Source organism: Apostichopus japonicus, chromosome 4 (genome assembly GCF_037975245.1).
Source record: "Apostichopus japonicus isolate 1M-3 chromosome 4, ASM3797524v1, whole genome shotgun sequence".
Lineage (NCBI taxonomy): Eukaryota > Metazoa > Echinodermata > Holothuroidea > Aspidochirotida > Stichopodidae > Apostichopus > Apostichopus japonicus.
This window is the reverse complement of record NC_092564.1, coordinates 17,845,232-17,860,665: the sequence shown is the minus strand read 5'-3', so window position 1 is coordinate 17,860,665 and position 15,434 is coordinate 17,845,232. Positions and strand designations below refer to the sequence as shown.

Below are 15,434 nucleotides of genomic sequence, written 5' to 3'. Positions count from 1 at the left end.
CTAAGACATGATTGTGATCATTGAAATTGTAAGTTACGTCATCCCCACTAGTATACATGTATCCACTAGAATACAGGTATCTACTAGTATACAGGTATCCAATAGTATACAGGTATCCACTAGTATACAGGTATATGCTACATGGTACGATTGATATACGGTATACATGGTACGATTGGTATACGTAAACAGGTATACTATAATATACAGGTATCCACTAGTATACAGGTATCCACTAGTATACAGGTATCCACTAGTATACAGGTATCCACTAGTATACAGGTATCCACTAGTATACAGGTATCCACTAGTATACAGGTGTCCACAAATATACATGTATCCACTGTTATACAGGTATCCACTAGTATACAGGTATCCACTAATATACAGGTATCCACTAGTATACATGAATCCACTAGTATACAGGTATCCACTAGTATACAGGTATCCACTAGTATACAGAAATCCACTAGTATACAGGTATCCACTAATATACAGGTATCCACTAGTATACAGGTATCCACTAGTATACAGGTGTCCACAAATATACATGTATCCACTGTTATACAGGTATCCACTAGTATACAGGTATCCACTAGTATACAGGTATCCACTAGTATACAGAAATCCACTACCCAGTAAACATTTTGACGTCGGATCGACGTTGGGTTTGGGTCGCGTGAAATGGTCGGACCGACGTCTCCCACGTTTCCGTTTGCAAAGTGGGGCAACGTCGATTCGACGTCGATTCAGACGTCCAATATTCGTTGGTCCGACGTTTGGCCGACTCTTCGGTATACCGTTCAAACGACGTTCATTGGACGTCTTTCCAACAATTAATGTCGACGTCAATTCGACGTCGATGAAACCGTCCAATATTCGTTGATCCGACGTTTGGCCGACTCTTCGGTATACGTTGAAACGACGTTAACTGGACGTCTTCCCAACATTCAATGTCGACGTCGAAACGACGTCGATGAAACCGTCCAATATTCGTTGATCCGACGTTTGGCCGACTCTTCGGTATACGTTGAAACGACGTTAACTGGACGTCTTCCCAACATTCAATGTCGACGTCGAAACGACGTCGATAAAACCGTCCAATAATCGTCGGTCCGACGTTTGGCCGACTCTACGTTATACCGTTCAAACGACGTTCACTGCACGTCTTTCCAACATTTAATGTCGACGTCGAATCGACGTCGATGAAACCGTCCAAAATTCGTTGGTCCGACCTTTGGCCGACTCTTTGGTATACCTTTCAAACGACGTTCATTTGACGTCTTTCCAACATTTAATGTCGACGTCGAATCGACGTCGATGAAACCGTCCAATATTCGTTGGTCCGACGTTTGGCCGACTCTTCGGTATACCGTTCAAACGACGTTCATTGGAAGTTTTGCCAACATTTAATGTCGACGTTGATTTGACGTCGATGAAACCGTCCATTAATCGTTGGTCCGACGTTTGGCCGACTCTTCGGTATACAGTTAAAACGACGTACATTGGACGTCTTTCCAACAATTAATGTCGACGTCGATTCGACGTCGATGAAACCGTCCAATAATCGTAGGTCCGACGTTTGGTCGACTCTTCGGTATACGTTGAAACGACGTTAACTGGACGTCTTCCCAACATTCAATGTCGACGTCGAAACGACGTCGATAAAACCGTCCAATAATCGTCGGTCCGACGTTTGGCCGACTCTACGTTATACCGTTCAAACGACGTTCATTTCACGTCTTTCCAACATTTAATGTCGACGTCGAATCGACGTCGATGAAACCGTCCACAATTCGTTGGTCCGACCTTTGGCCGACTCTTTGGTATACCTTTCAAACGACGTTCATTTGACGTCTTTCCAACATTTAATGTCGACATCGAATCGACGTCGATGAAACCGTCCAATATTCGTTGGTCCGACGTTTGGCCGACTCTTCGGTATACCGTTCAAACGACGTTCATTGGACGTTTTTCCAACATTTAATGTCGACGTTGATTTGACGTCGATGAAACCGTCCATTATTCGTTGGTCCGATGTTTGGCCGTCTCTTCGATATACCAAACGACGTTAAGTGGACGTCTTTGTAACACATCATTTTAACGTCGGATTGACTCTGGCTTGGTTTATAGTTTACTAACAATGTATGGTAAGTTTGTTTTAAATCGAAAAATGAAAAACATGAGTTGATTGAAATATTTCGTTTTAAAAGAAAACGGCCCTTTTATATTTGATTACAATAATATCATAAAGTCACAAGAAAAGTCTACTATAAAGTTAATAGAGGTAAAATGCGCTACATAGCACAGACTATATGTTACTACAGCTGCATGTTTATTAAAAGGCAATGGAAGTTGTTGACTGTTGTTCCAAACTTATCAACATAAACCGTTGTGGTAAAAAGGAGCGCTCTACATGTACATTGTCGTACGAGTTACACCCCACCGCCGATGAAATGCCATATGTTAAAGTCCCATTCATAGTTTCCTCATGAATTTCAGAAAACAAACTTCCGAATTAGATTCCAACGTTTCTTAACCTAAATACACTCTGACCAGGTGGGTTTTATGGAGAAAAGTTGTCGCAATCGAAAGAAAGAAAAAAAAATTTCTGTCGCCCTTATGGCGGTAACGATTTACCGTAATATCACTGCAACCGCCTACGGTTCATTACACAAATGTAAAGAAAATAGTCCATGCAGTCCTATTGGTATCGCATTTTACAAGTAGAATAGGTTTGACACCGCTAGGTCACGGTACTAATCTCCCACCAAAATATGCCTTCTCGCATTCACTACACTAGAGGTAGGGAAAATCCCGAAAACACTCGAGAAGTACAAAAAGGAAAATTACCAACAAAATAAAACAATGTAAAAAATAAATATTGAAATCCACGAGCATTTTCCCATAACAGCAATCCAAAACAAGTAGTGATTGCCTAGTCTGTAATACAACTGAAATTTCGAAATATAAATATTTTTACATCAGTTCTGGAGTCGTTACTAGACACACGTAGATTGGAAATGTCGGTGCCTTTGTGCATATACCACATTCTGTCTATCTACAAGATGTAAGGTCATTAACCTCGTTGCACTTTTGACATTCCCTTGGTTCCCACAATCCCTTAAAAAGAAAAACATAAGAAATTGCTTGACCCGCTATTTCAGACGTCTAGTCAATTCAGAAAAAAAAAACAATAAAAAGATAAACAGCACGTGACGTTTCTTTCTCACTCTTGGTTGGTCCTTTCAATGACAGATTTGATGAATTAGGTAACATTGAACCAATGAGTGACCAGATGCCCGAACATGAGTGAGCCCAAGAGTTCTTATTTCAGAGGCATGTCAGTAGTGAAAAGTTAGTCGAAACAATCGCTCTTAGCTAGTGATCGTTGTTTGCGGACGTACAGGCTATTTAAGTAAACATGGTTTCTTATCAGTATCTTGAAGTAACTTAACAACGCTAATTGGACTTTAATTTAGAGACGAGAGAGGTAATCTTATAATCAACGGAATATTTGACTCATTTACTTGAGCAAGGGCGAGAAATCGAGATACCAGTTATACCGAGCTCACAAGGCGTCGTCACACTCGTAGCAGTAAACCGCCTCATAACACTTGTTACGGATCGCCATTCCAGCCTAATAATTTGTTTTCCAATTAATACGAGAATAAACGCAATAATACAGATATCGTGCTACCAAAAACACGGAATGAGCAGTATCGATAGAGTTGATAGGTAAGTACATATTTATCCCATCAGTTGTTTAATCTAATGTTACTCGTTCTCAGTTGCTTAGTCAATTACTGCAGAGTAGAAATAAAGGTATGCAGTATTTCCGCGAATTATGCCAGAAATTTAAATATGGTCACTTTTGGTCATAATTCTTAAATTGTTTTTATTACCGCCTTCGAAGAAATTTACCCCACTGAGAAATTCTTTCGTCTTGGGTGTTCATTAAGAAAATGTCCGAGAACAATTTGGAGAATAACGACCTCCAGGAAAATACTTTTTGAAAATGTCTAGCAATTATAAAGTGCTATAATTTGGGGCCTATGCAGACTACTTTTAAACTGGGGGTGGTAACTTGATAATAGTCACCAAAAGTATGGTGGGATAAGAAAATTGCCAGAATGGCTTCTGGTCACTACCAATCTTATATAATAACTCACCATTTTGTATTTAAGCACTCTTAATTTGTAAGAAAAAAAGTAGCACCATCCTCTGGGAAAGGCACTGGAGGAACCAGGAAGCAAACAGAATACCACCAGGCTCCAGCATGTAGTTTATATGTCATGCAGGCACTTTGGGCTGATATGAGGCTAAGGACTACTTTGAATTGTAATAAAATATCTTTCACTAGGAGAATGGAATTGCATTTGATGCAAGGATGTAGACCCTGCAAGATTTTTTTACTGATTACTTTTACTGCTATAGTCTTCAAAATGTGTTAGAAGACTATAATATAGCCATTACTATTTACAAGGCATGTTAAGTGAAAGGAACAGTTTAATGACAGTTCAAAAGTGTCACACTAAAGTTAAACAATGGGAAAGCAGTCTTGATATTGATAATGGAAAGATGATCTAGGCTTATGTTGAATTTAAAGTATTTGACTTTAATCAAGCTGACAATCTGGCTGTTGTGCCTGCCTGTCCTTGCGGGCACCAGTCCGGTCTGCAGCATGTTTTAGCCATAATTTAATGACTGCTTCCACCTGTGACTGGGTTGCTGTTTTTGTCAAAGGGTTTCTTGAGATGGCCCCTAGGGACAATAGGAAAAAACGAAGAGCAATTATAAGTATAATCACATGAATAAACCAAGAGAAAATGTAATCTAATGACTGACCGCATGGCTTAATTGATATTATGTTGTTTATTTCAGGCAAGTCTCATCCCAAATGATTGGAGGGCATTGATGATACTTATCAACTTGGTCCAATTTTACTGCTCTGCTCAGCGCTTTGCAAAGATGAGTACATTATCTTATATGAATTACAGTCACACATTGCAGTCTGACAAAACCATTCAATCTACACAAAGTTGCTTGATGGTTAAAATATGGGCCTTGGCCTTTTGGGAAAGATGTATACAATGCATAATGTTTGTGTGTAGTTCAGTGTGAAGCTTTTCTACATGTTACATGATGCATCATTGAAGCACTGTTAGTTTGTCACAGTATATATACCATTTGAACAACTGGGACGATTTTATTTTTTTTATTATAGGCATTTGTATACTTACTAAAAATCAAATCTTTCAGAAGAAGGGTAGAAAAGGCTTTCTTTTCGGCACTCCCCCTGCCTAACCAGTTGAATTTTGTGGCCAAGGCACTGCTCATTAGGAATGATAAAATCCTTCTCACACTACTATCCAAGTTGGTCCCACCTATCATAGACAGCTTCTGGACCTATATAAGGAGGTGATTGCGAAAAAAAAATGAAATTTATTAAGGAACAAAGTTTATGTTATCCAGTTGTAATAAGTTATGAATTGTTTACTTGTTATTTACCACCACACTACTATTAGTATTACATTAGTTGTAATTAATTTATTTTCTAAAAATATGTATTTGGTAAACATTACTACAAGAAGTATAATTAAAAAGTAATATATTTCAAAATGTATGTAGTTAACAGAGATACAATTTTTTCAAAAAAATAATGCAAATATATCTCAGATAGAGGTATGACTTATGACATACCACGTATGACAGGAGTGGGGTCACTGGGTGCATAAGTATCTAAGAGTTTGGCAAGATTGTTTAAAACTGTAAGACTCCTACCACTCCCAGTTGAAAAAAGAGTAGTGCAATTTTTAAAGCAATATGCAATTATAAGGCTCATAGAGCAAATTTTAAACTGTGCCATCTACACTTATAACTTGGGTTGAAATATGAGACTTATAGACCACATAGCATCATATGTCTATTTAATATGGCTGTGAAAAGGTTTTCATTAACTTTATATTACAAATTGATGGAGCACGAAATTACAGCAAGTTACATTTAGTCTAAAACTCAATCATAGAACGCTTACACTACTGGTTTCTTTAAAAACGTGCAATCAAAAACACACAAAAAACATTTCTTACCAGTTTTTTCCTTGATCCTGTGTCATTTTTAAGTTTTTCCTCCAAAGAAGTTATACCTTCAAGGGACTTTAGAGGAAATTCATTTAGCCAATCGTCTTCTTCACTCTCTGGTAGGACGTTTGCCTCAGTCAGTGTTTTTAGCAGCAACTTGTTGTGCTGAACCTCCGCCTTAATCTCCGTCAGCATCGAGATTACCCTTTTTTCAAAATCTAATAAAAGTTGACAACAACAAAATAAACTTAGTTACATTCCTATAAACTCCATGTGTCATAGTAAAACTGTGTTCCCTTAAAAATTATACTGTACATTAGGTCTTTCATTTTTTGTTGTTGCATATTTAGCATCAATTTAATAATAAATAACAATTCACAAGAATATAAATAAATAATATTAAATAGTAACAAATATTACTTTGTCTTCATACCTTAGCATTTTTGGTTTCGATGATAATCGTAACATTTACAATCATGCGTGTGTGTGTGCGTTTGTGACGCCCAGCTTGTAAACACGATATCTCAAGAAGGGAAGCTTGGACAGTTCTCATATTTGGTACATAGGAGTACCTTATTGAGTACAAGAAGCCTATTGTTTTTGGTGTAGGTCAGAGGTCATTTAAGGTCACCAGGGGTCAAATAGTGAGAAGCTTGTAAACATGATATCTCAAGAAGCAAAGCTTGGATTGATTTCATATTTGGTATGTAGGTTGACCACATTAAGTACAAAAAGCCTATCGTTTTTGGTGGATGTCGAAGGTCATTTAGGGTCACCAGGGGTCAACTTTTTTCATACCTTTTCATAATATAGGTATCTCCCATCGTCCAGCCTAATAAGTAGATGACATGGGCGATTCGCCTCATAAGAATAGGAGAGCCTATTGACAATTGAAAATGATCTTACGGGCATCCGTAGATTTGAATCCGAACTCGCGACAATATCCCCATTGACTTAAGTGTGTCGCTAGAAGTCCTGAATTACTATGTACATAGCTACATACATGTGTGTGTGTGTGTAAAACAGTGTCTTCCAAGGCTTGCTTGCAGACCATAGATATATAAAAGTGCTAGAGCTACTGCAACACTTGTCACTCATCCGTATGGATATTTTGCTAAAAAGTTGATGTGATTTTGATGGAATAGTGCATTTGAATGGCGAAGCATGCCTTCTCTAGAAAATATTTGTAGATCATTGGTAGTTCTGGTTGGATGTAAGTTGCACAGGTACCACGAATTTCAAAACATTTCTTGGCCAGCTGCCAAGGAGAAACTAGGTCAAGCACCTGTGAACTTGAGATTTGTTTTCACTTCATGGAGTTGGCTGTAATGTTGGCCTAGTTTTTCTCAACTTGTGAAACTACCATTGACAGGTTCCAACAAGGTTGATATTTTGGGACTAGTTGTGAATGGGGTAAGGGATTGTTTCAAAACATAACAGTCATGTGATCCAATGTCAACAAAGGTCAATCAGGGGTCAAAAACTAGTATTTTTGCAATAACTTGAGAACCAAATGTCCATCAAGGTTGGGAGTTACGCTATTGTAATACAATAGTCGACCTGCATTTGGGTGACCTTTGACCTCAGGTTGACCTCCAGTGACCTGTGTTAGCTTCTTTCAAGTTGATTCTTTCAAGTTTCGTGGGCGTATTCCAATCTAAATTGTCCATAAGTGGACTCCTCTGCAACCTTAATGTGCAAAGTTATTAGCGATTTGGTTTGGTTTGTAATACTTGGTGTGCGGATTCATAACATTGAGTACAAGAACCCTACTGTTTTTGATGGAGGTGTGTATAACCACGTACAGACTGACCTGTGTTAGCATGCCATAGTGTTATTGTAACAGCTAGTTCTGGTTATATACTAACAAGCAGAAGTCTAGTGCATTGAAGTCATCGAAACCTCAATGCATTTTGCATTCTGGTTTTAATTGAAACAATTCAAACATGTGTCAATTGCTTTAATTTAATGAAGCTGAAAATTCTGTAAATCAATAGAGCTAATGTACAATGCTTGCAAATAATTGAAAAGAGTTAAAAGAAAATTACCAGGGCAATGGAAAGAAGAGGCTGCACTATTGTCCAAAGTTTGGTTGGGGAAGCAAGGTGGGGTTGGAGAGCGCGGTGGGGCAGGAGATAGAGCAAGCGGAGTTACAGGTGTTGAAGTTGATGGCAATGATGGTGGTCTGGGTCGCTTTGGTGAGGCAGGAAACTCCTCATCACTCGAGCTTTCAACCATATAACGTTGATTAGGTCTGCAATAAAATAAAAAAATTAAATTACCATAATACAATAATGATAACCTAAAATCTATCTTACTTTGACCACTTTTACGCTAACAAATCACCCTCCCACCCCAGTTGAAAAGAGAAACTTGGTGATAATTATACTTTGGTGCTTCACTGCTTTGTATACATGTGTGACTCTATCAGTCTTTTTGCTGTGTTGGGACTTACTTTCGTTTTCTTCCTATGGTTACTTCCTCATCTCCTGTCTGCAGGTCTGACTCATCTTCAGCCTGCCTTAGTTTGGAAACTGCCTTGTCATATGAATCTGTATGGAATAATATAAAATATGCCAAATGTATTTGAATACCTTTACTTTGAATTTGTGAAGTTACATTTTTATTTTATTCCTTGGTAAATTGAAAAATATCAGGAAACAGTTGGATAACCCAGCCAAAATGAGAAGGATAAACAAAGGGCATGAGACAGGGTGGGGGGGGGGGAGGGGGTCCTTATAGATTAGGTAACCACTGGACAGAGCACTTGTGAGTTCATAGCCCATCGTGGTGAAACAGTGCGTTCAATGGTAGTTACTGCATTAATTTATTACTGTTCTCCAACATTTCATCTCAAACTTCTGGGCTGGGCTGTGTAGCATATTAGCAACAAGTATTAAAACCAGTACTTAGAAATGGGGGCAAATAGAGAGTATGAAGACACACCCTTCAATTATATTTAACATAATTTTTACTTACTTGTTGCATATAGTTTTCTTATTTTAAAAGCCTTCCAACTTGTCTCGGGCTCTGTGGTAGTCTTCAGAGCCTTTGCCAAACTTGCTGAAGATTTGAAGGGGGGCCACAAACAAGTACCCTCAGAAACCATCCATTTCTCATTGATGATGGCTATCTCCTTAGAGTCCGTAAACTCCACAATGTGATACAATGGGTCCATGCTAAGATTGAATAATATAATTTTTCTAATTTATGTTAAAGTGATGATCATATATGTAAGTAAATGAAGTGTTAAAATGTATTTAACATTAAACTTAAACTAACAGTAACTGGCCTGAAGTCTCCTTAATATAAACTTGCTCTTTAATGAAGGATAGGCATAGCAATGAACCAATTTCTATGCGGTAAAAGTACATATTTTTTGAAAATTTCCCTCGAATGTGATACCTGTAGATTTTCACTTATACTGTCAACTTGTAAAATTCCTATACACTTTGATTCACAAGGATAGCTAAAATAATTTTCCTTGTGAGTGAATGATCGATAAACCACATACAAATCATCATTGGTAACAAAAAAGTTTTGCACTAGGCACACATCATTCCCTATTTGAACACAATTGTCCCCAGTGCAAAGAGTTATATGGACATTCAAATCTTTGTGATAAAAGTAGGCATACTGTGACATAGCTAAATGTCCTTCTGGCACTGGCCCATTTGAATGTTCTTGTTTGAGGATAGTGTACTCATTGTTCTTCATGCTTTTCTGAATTTCCCCCTTTCTCAACAGATGCCCAACTACTTGCCGCAGTGGCAGTGATGGCTTTTTCACCATTTTCTTCAATGTGCCCAAATAACTTTCAAATGGAAATGCAGAAACATTATCTAGTGGACCATATTTATGTGCATCATCAGCAAGATGAAGCAAACAATGTACATTGTACACTACCATTTCCTTGCCATACAATTTGGAGAAATGTGCAACAAACAGTTTTAATAATTCTTCAGAATAATCAATCAATGATGATTGGTTACAAAGCCTTGGTGACAACAGAATTTGAACTGCAACGGAAAGCAGCATGAAGTTGTGGTAAAGGTTCACTGGTATTTGGCTAGAAAGGACTAATGGACCAGTGTAGACTAAGAATTGACGGAACTCCGTAGCCTTCCATCTATCAACTTCTCGGAGTGATCTAGGTTTTCTTGAAAACTCTCTTGGCATGAACTCTCTAAGTGAAATCATCTTCTCAGAAATTGCATTGATCACTCTGGTTGGCATTCTAGTTTTGAGCGGACCTTTCATCCACAAACCCAGCAGTTTACGAGTAACACCCAGACACACCAGATGCATATAATCTAATGGAAATTGGGAAACTAATCCTATAGAAGTAGATGAAAATGGAGATTGTTCAAGGTGGTGATCTTCGTCAAGCATTTGTTGGAAACTTTCGTCAGTTCTTAAACTATCTGCACTTTCTTTGTACACCATTTTTCCCATCCAAGTTCCAGTTTGTATGCACCGATCACAGCCTTTGTAGGAGGAATGCCCTTTTACACGCTTTATTAAGGCACGAGCCGGGGCATCACAAATAACAGCAGATATTGAAAATTGGTATTTTGCCCCACAATGCTCAATACCATGTTCTTCGAGACTTGTAACCTCGTCAATTAATGGTTTTAAGAATTCATTAACTGGAGATGGTTTCGACATTCCAGAAAATATTCCAATTGGAAATGGTGTACTGTCAAAAATTTGATCAGTGATCCCCAAAATTGGCCAGAACTGCATATTTGAACTGCGAAACAGGGGTAGACCATCAATGTTAATTTTAATTGAGATAGATTCTTTACATGGCTGTGATAACTGCATTTTTGATTTAATGTAGTTAGCAATGCCAAAGTGATAGTACTTGCCCCCTGCTATGTTTTCAAAAGAAATGTCTTTAATGGGCTTTAGAAGTGATCTTGGATCCTTTGGCAAATCAATGTGGTATGGTTTTAAAATGTTTAACAAACTAGATACTGCTGTTTGTGATATGTTGTTTGATGTAGCCCATTCCCCCAACTGATCAGAGAGGCTCATTTCATCAACATCTGACTGGCTACTAGAACATTGTGAAAGCTCTTCAAATTCACTTTCAGAATTACTACTCGGCCTGTGGGTAACTCCAGGATTGTTTAATGTATTGTTGAAGAGGTGTTTGCTTTCAGAAGGCCTAGTGCTAAGCCTAACATTGTCATGGCCTGTTTGTGATACTGTGGGGCTAGAAGTAAAATTTAGTGCAGTATTTGTGACTGGAATGTCTAAGTTGCTGGGCTCTTGAATCTGTTTAGGAACTTTACTCTTATCTATTTTTAGATAGGGGTGGTGCTTTAGTTGAAATTGTACATTACGTCTTATTTTCCAATACGATATTGGTTTTACATAAGCCATAGCAAAGAAGAAATGTTGAAAATTCGAGACTTAAGCTACGGGCAGTTGTGCTCAACTGGCCTAAAATATCCTCTTAGTCTCAGAGGGAACTATATTGAGTATTCAAGACAGGTGTGGGGATTTTGTCTTTCCTAAACTGTTATTGTTAAATTAATATCCCAGTGTCCCTGGGCATTCTCTTCTTTGGGATTGTGAACTAGCCTCTAGTCTAGGATAGTATCGAATATGGTAAAAACCACTTTTGGTGCCTTTTTTGGTAATGTTTAAGAATACGATATAGGAGGGGGGGGGGTGATCCTAGCTTGGGGCAGTTTGAAACTGGGAGTGGGACGAAAATTGTAGCAACCCCTGGGCCTAAGCTCAATTATTTACCTTTATTGTTATACCGTTCGAAGAATAGACCTAGGCCCTAGCCTTTTAATGTTTGAAAAAATAAAATTGACCTCCTACGTCTAGGCCTTGTCCGACTTCATAAAGAGGAACACAATGAGGACGTTATCATTTCAGTTTCTGCTATACTCCAGTATAGGATATAACTTAATTCGAGGAATCAACAAAAAACAGACAAGGCCTAGGCTATAACATCCTACCGCCTGTGCAGTATATACAACAGCATACACTAGGTTGGTAAATAAATCTGAGCCTATAGGCAATACATAGTATAACAACATAAGTATACAGAGCAAGGTCCTTATTTTCCACAAATTATATCGAATTCTTGGCAGTTTTGTTTTTTTGAGACCGCTGCCACTAGTTTTGCATTTATTATATAAAAACCTTGTACTCCGAAAAATCTCGTAACCGCAAATCCCTGTTTGATGCTGATCAATTTGTTATAGCTATAACGGCCGGTTAATGTATGTTAGACGTGGAATGTTTGTCATATATACAATGTATAATCCATGCCTCGCAAGCTGCGAGATCAAACACGTGCATGTAAAACGTGTATGATTACAGCAACTTATCATACTTGTACGTACGTACGATTCGACCAGCCGGTCATTGTGTAGGAGAGTGATTATTTATGTTAATATTTACGCGGGAAACCTTCAATGTTGAATATGTGAGGGCGTGTGTTTGCACTAAAGGGAATATATGACTTATCTAACGTGTGGGATTCATATCAGTTATACGAGCAAGGGATGATACACGTAACATATTTGGTCCCCGTTTCCGGAAACTGAATAAATTAGAATTAACTAAAGATCTGATACTGATCCAAATATTATACAAGTAGTGTAATATGGAAAGTTGCAGGTGTGAAATATTGTCGAATGAAACCTTTTGTTTGACTTTTTGCTTGCACACATTTTGCAAGTCGAAGAGGCACTCCCCCATGTAATCGCTATACTACCCCCCCCCCCCCCGTCAAGGAAAATTTAATTTGCTTCAAGTACTCAACAGTAACAGCTCTACAGAATCGTGCTATTAAGGCTTAGATCTTTATCAAATTTTAGTGTGATATAGCTCACACTATTTGCACAAGAAATATTTGGAAGTAATTTATTCTAATTTAGTTTGGATCCTTTTGTCAACAGCCTTTAATTCACCGAATGTCCGAACGTTATATGTAGGCTTTATTTTGCATGTTTACAGTTTTGTACTGACGTACTTTGTGCTAAGAAAATGTAATCTTTTGTATTTTCAATTGTCCGAATGGTTGACTCATTAAAAGACCGTTTTGAACGAGAAGTCAATTTTGTTTCTATTTCTTAAGCCAGGTTCGGCATTTGCACGATCGTATTTAAGAATAAAATACGGTAGTGTTCTATAACCGCGAAAATAGATCGCATTCTGGCGCAGGAGCTATGTTTGATCTACCTAAGTTAGCAGATAACCAGTAGCTATAAAGGAGGTCCCACACTCTAGAAGTTTCAGCCTCGGCAACACTTAAAAGATGGGCCTGACCTATACTAAAGCATTAAAAACTTGACCCTTTGTTTATTTGCACGTGATTATTGGGCCTATATGACCAATTATCATGGGTCATGGCTAATCATACATTACATGACCCAGCCTATACATGAGATTTAATGCGGAGGTTGGGGTAGTCTGCTGTGCTGTGAAAATATAAAACGGTATGAAAGAGTCGTACTGTTTTTATGTTGTTTACATTAATTCCAATTTAAAATTGAGTTGTAATGTTGGAAATGGCGGATGAAACTCCCTATAAATGAGTGTTTCTGTGTGTGTGTGTGGGGGGGGGGGGGCACTACATGGCTAAACAGTGGCCAGTCTACCTAGAATTAAACCAATGGTACAGGTATAAGCTTTTTGACAGACATGTCAAGAAAGCGTCGGTACCCGACAGAACCACGAGTTTTGGCAAGAAGTTGAGTTATTCTATAATGTGTGAGACATGTCCCCTTATGACCACCGTTAAAGTGTCGTGTTGCACAATTACAACTCGTAAATATTATTAAAAAAATGAACAAGCAACAACACTGAATTCCACTATGGAGCAACCAAAATTCAACGCAATTATATAATGCTATGTTCGCGAGATTAGTATAGTGCAATTCGTCAAGTCATTGAAGAGTAATTTTCTTTTTAATTTCCCGACTTTCTTTGAAAAAGTTTGGCACTCTTCAAATTACAGAAAATTAATCCGTTGACGAGATCCGTCGGTTGTACGGTCAAAACGGCAATTTCTAGAATCACGTTACCATCTCAACATTTTTCAGATATTTGTAGTTTTGTTAAAGTTGGTAACCTGCCAATTTGCAGAAACTTGAAGGAGATACTTTATCTCGTCAACATTTTCCGATTTCTGTCATTTTTGAGATAGTAGCAACTCAGTGTGCGACTCAGCAAATTACAGAAAATTAATAATAAATTAACAACATTCAATACCAAGTTTGTGAATTTTATGACGTTATCGTCTCGTCAACTCGACAATTTACCGTTGTTTGTGGTTTAGAAAAGTCGGTAACTGTTCAATGCAATGTCCCTTCTGCGCTACCATAGTCTTGGACAGCGCATATTAGGAAAACTGACATTCCTCTTTCACGTTCGCTCAGCAGAAGATGAAAGCGCTGCCGACGCACATTTGTCTACGGAAGTGTTATAAAAGCGTAGTCGGGGATGTGTTTGTGAGGATATGGGATGGGGTATAACGAGGTATGCTCTAGTGCGTCAAACGATTACTTGATTCATAATTGTTATATGGAGCTGCCATGACCGAATCAATTATTTAAGTTAAACGTTACCTCAATATTACTGCACCAGATATGGTTCTTTCTTTCACTCGCAGTGCAAGTGTTATGGAAGAAAACGAGTGTAGATTTGCAATATACTTGATAACATGTTTAACATTGCTCTATAGTGTCATTTTACTGAAAATATGTCTCCTTTTATTGGATTCATTTAAGTTTTACTTACCTTAATAACGGCATGATAAGCGAGAAGTTGTTGTATATACTGACGGTACTTTCACAGCTTTCGTCTGAGTCGCATATGATTGCCAGTGTTAAGTTGGATGTCACGGATACACGTATTTCGAAATGTTTATTTTACGTTATATTAATAAACTGTATTAAACGTCGAAGGTATACGTATTCACGTAAGCGCCCGCTGTTCAAAATTGATTCGACACCGATCCAACGAACTGTTTATGATATAGTATATTTCTAGATAGTCATTGGAGCGTATAAAGAGGGAAGCTTATATACTTCTACCGCCAATGCCGTTCCAACACCGAACTAGTTCAGCCGACGTCGATCCAACGAATCGTTTATGATTAGTCTATTTTGAATTGTTGTTTTAACGTCGTTTAATATGGCGTCTCTTGTCGACACTTCATTCGACGTCGATCCAACCAACTATATCAATGATTAAGTCGGAGAGACATTTACCGTGCGACGTCGCCTGTCCGTAGTTGAACCGACGTCGATCCAACGAACCGTTTATGATTAGTCTATTTTTCCGGTCGTTTGAGCGTCGATGGGACGTTCTCAATGC

General features: G+C 38.2%; 1 protein-coding gene across 2 annotated transcripts; it reads right to left on the bottom strand.

The window, feature by feature from the left end:
- Nucleotides 1-3,736: 3,736 nt before the first annotated feature.
- Nucleotides 3,737-15,383, bottom strand: LOC139966667 (uncharacterized). Of its 2 annotated transcripts, none has more exons than XM_071969931.1 (7): nucleotides 14,856-15,383; nucleotides 9,063-9,262; nucleotides 8,539-8,635; nucleotides 8,132-8,337; nucleotides 6,093-6,301; nucleotides 5,244-5,409; nucleotides 3,737-4,764 (listed from the first exon to the last, which is right to left on the bottom strand). In XM_071969931.1, the coding sequence occupies exons 1-7, from the start codon at nucleotides 14,867-14,869 to the stop codon at nucleotides 4,619-4,621; spliced, it is 1,038 nt and encodes a 345-aa protein (XP_071826032.1). In that variant the 5' UTR covers nucleotides 14,870-15,383; the 3' UTR covers nucleotides 3,737-4,618. The 2 variants fall into 2 exon arrangements, with proteins under 2 accessions (XP_071826032.1, XP_071826033.1); XM_071969932.1 differs by lacking the exon at nucleotides 14,856-15,383 and adding an exon at nucleotides 12,252-13,514.
- Between the last annotated feature and the right edge of the window lie 51 nt (nucleotides 15,384-15,434).

Coding starts and splice junctions, on each gene's coding strand:
- LOC139966667 (XM_071969931.1), bottom strand. Junction 8,338..8,538: donor ACCATAGGAAGAAAACGAAA/GTAAGTCCCAAC, acceptor ATTTTATTGCAG/ACCTAATCAACGTTATATGG. Junction 4,765..5,243: donor TCTGAAAGATTTGATTTTTA/GTAAGTATACAA, acceptor TATTGTCCCTAG/GGGCCATCTCAAGAAACCCT.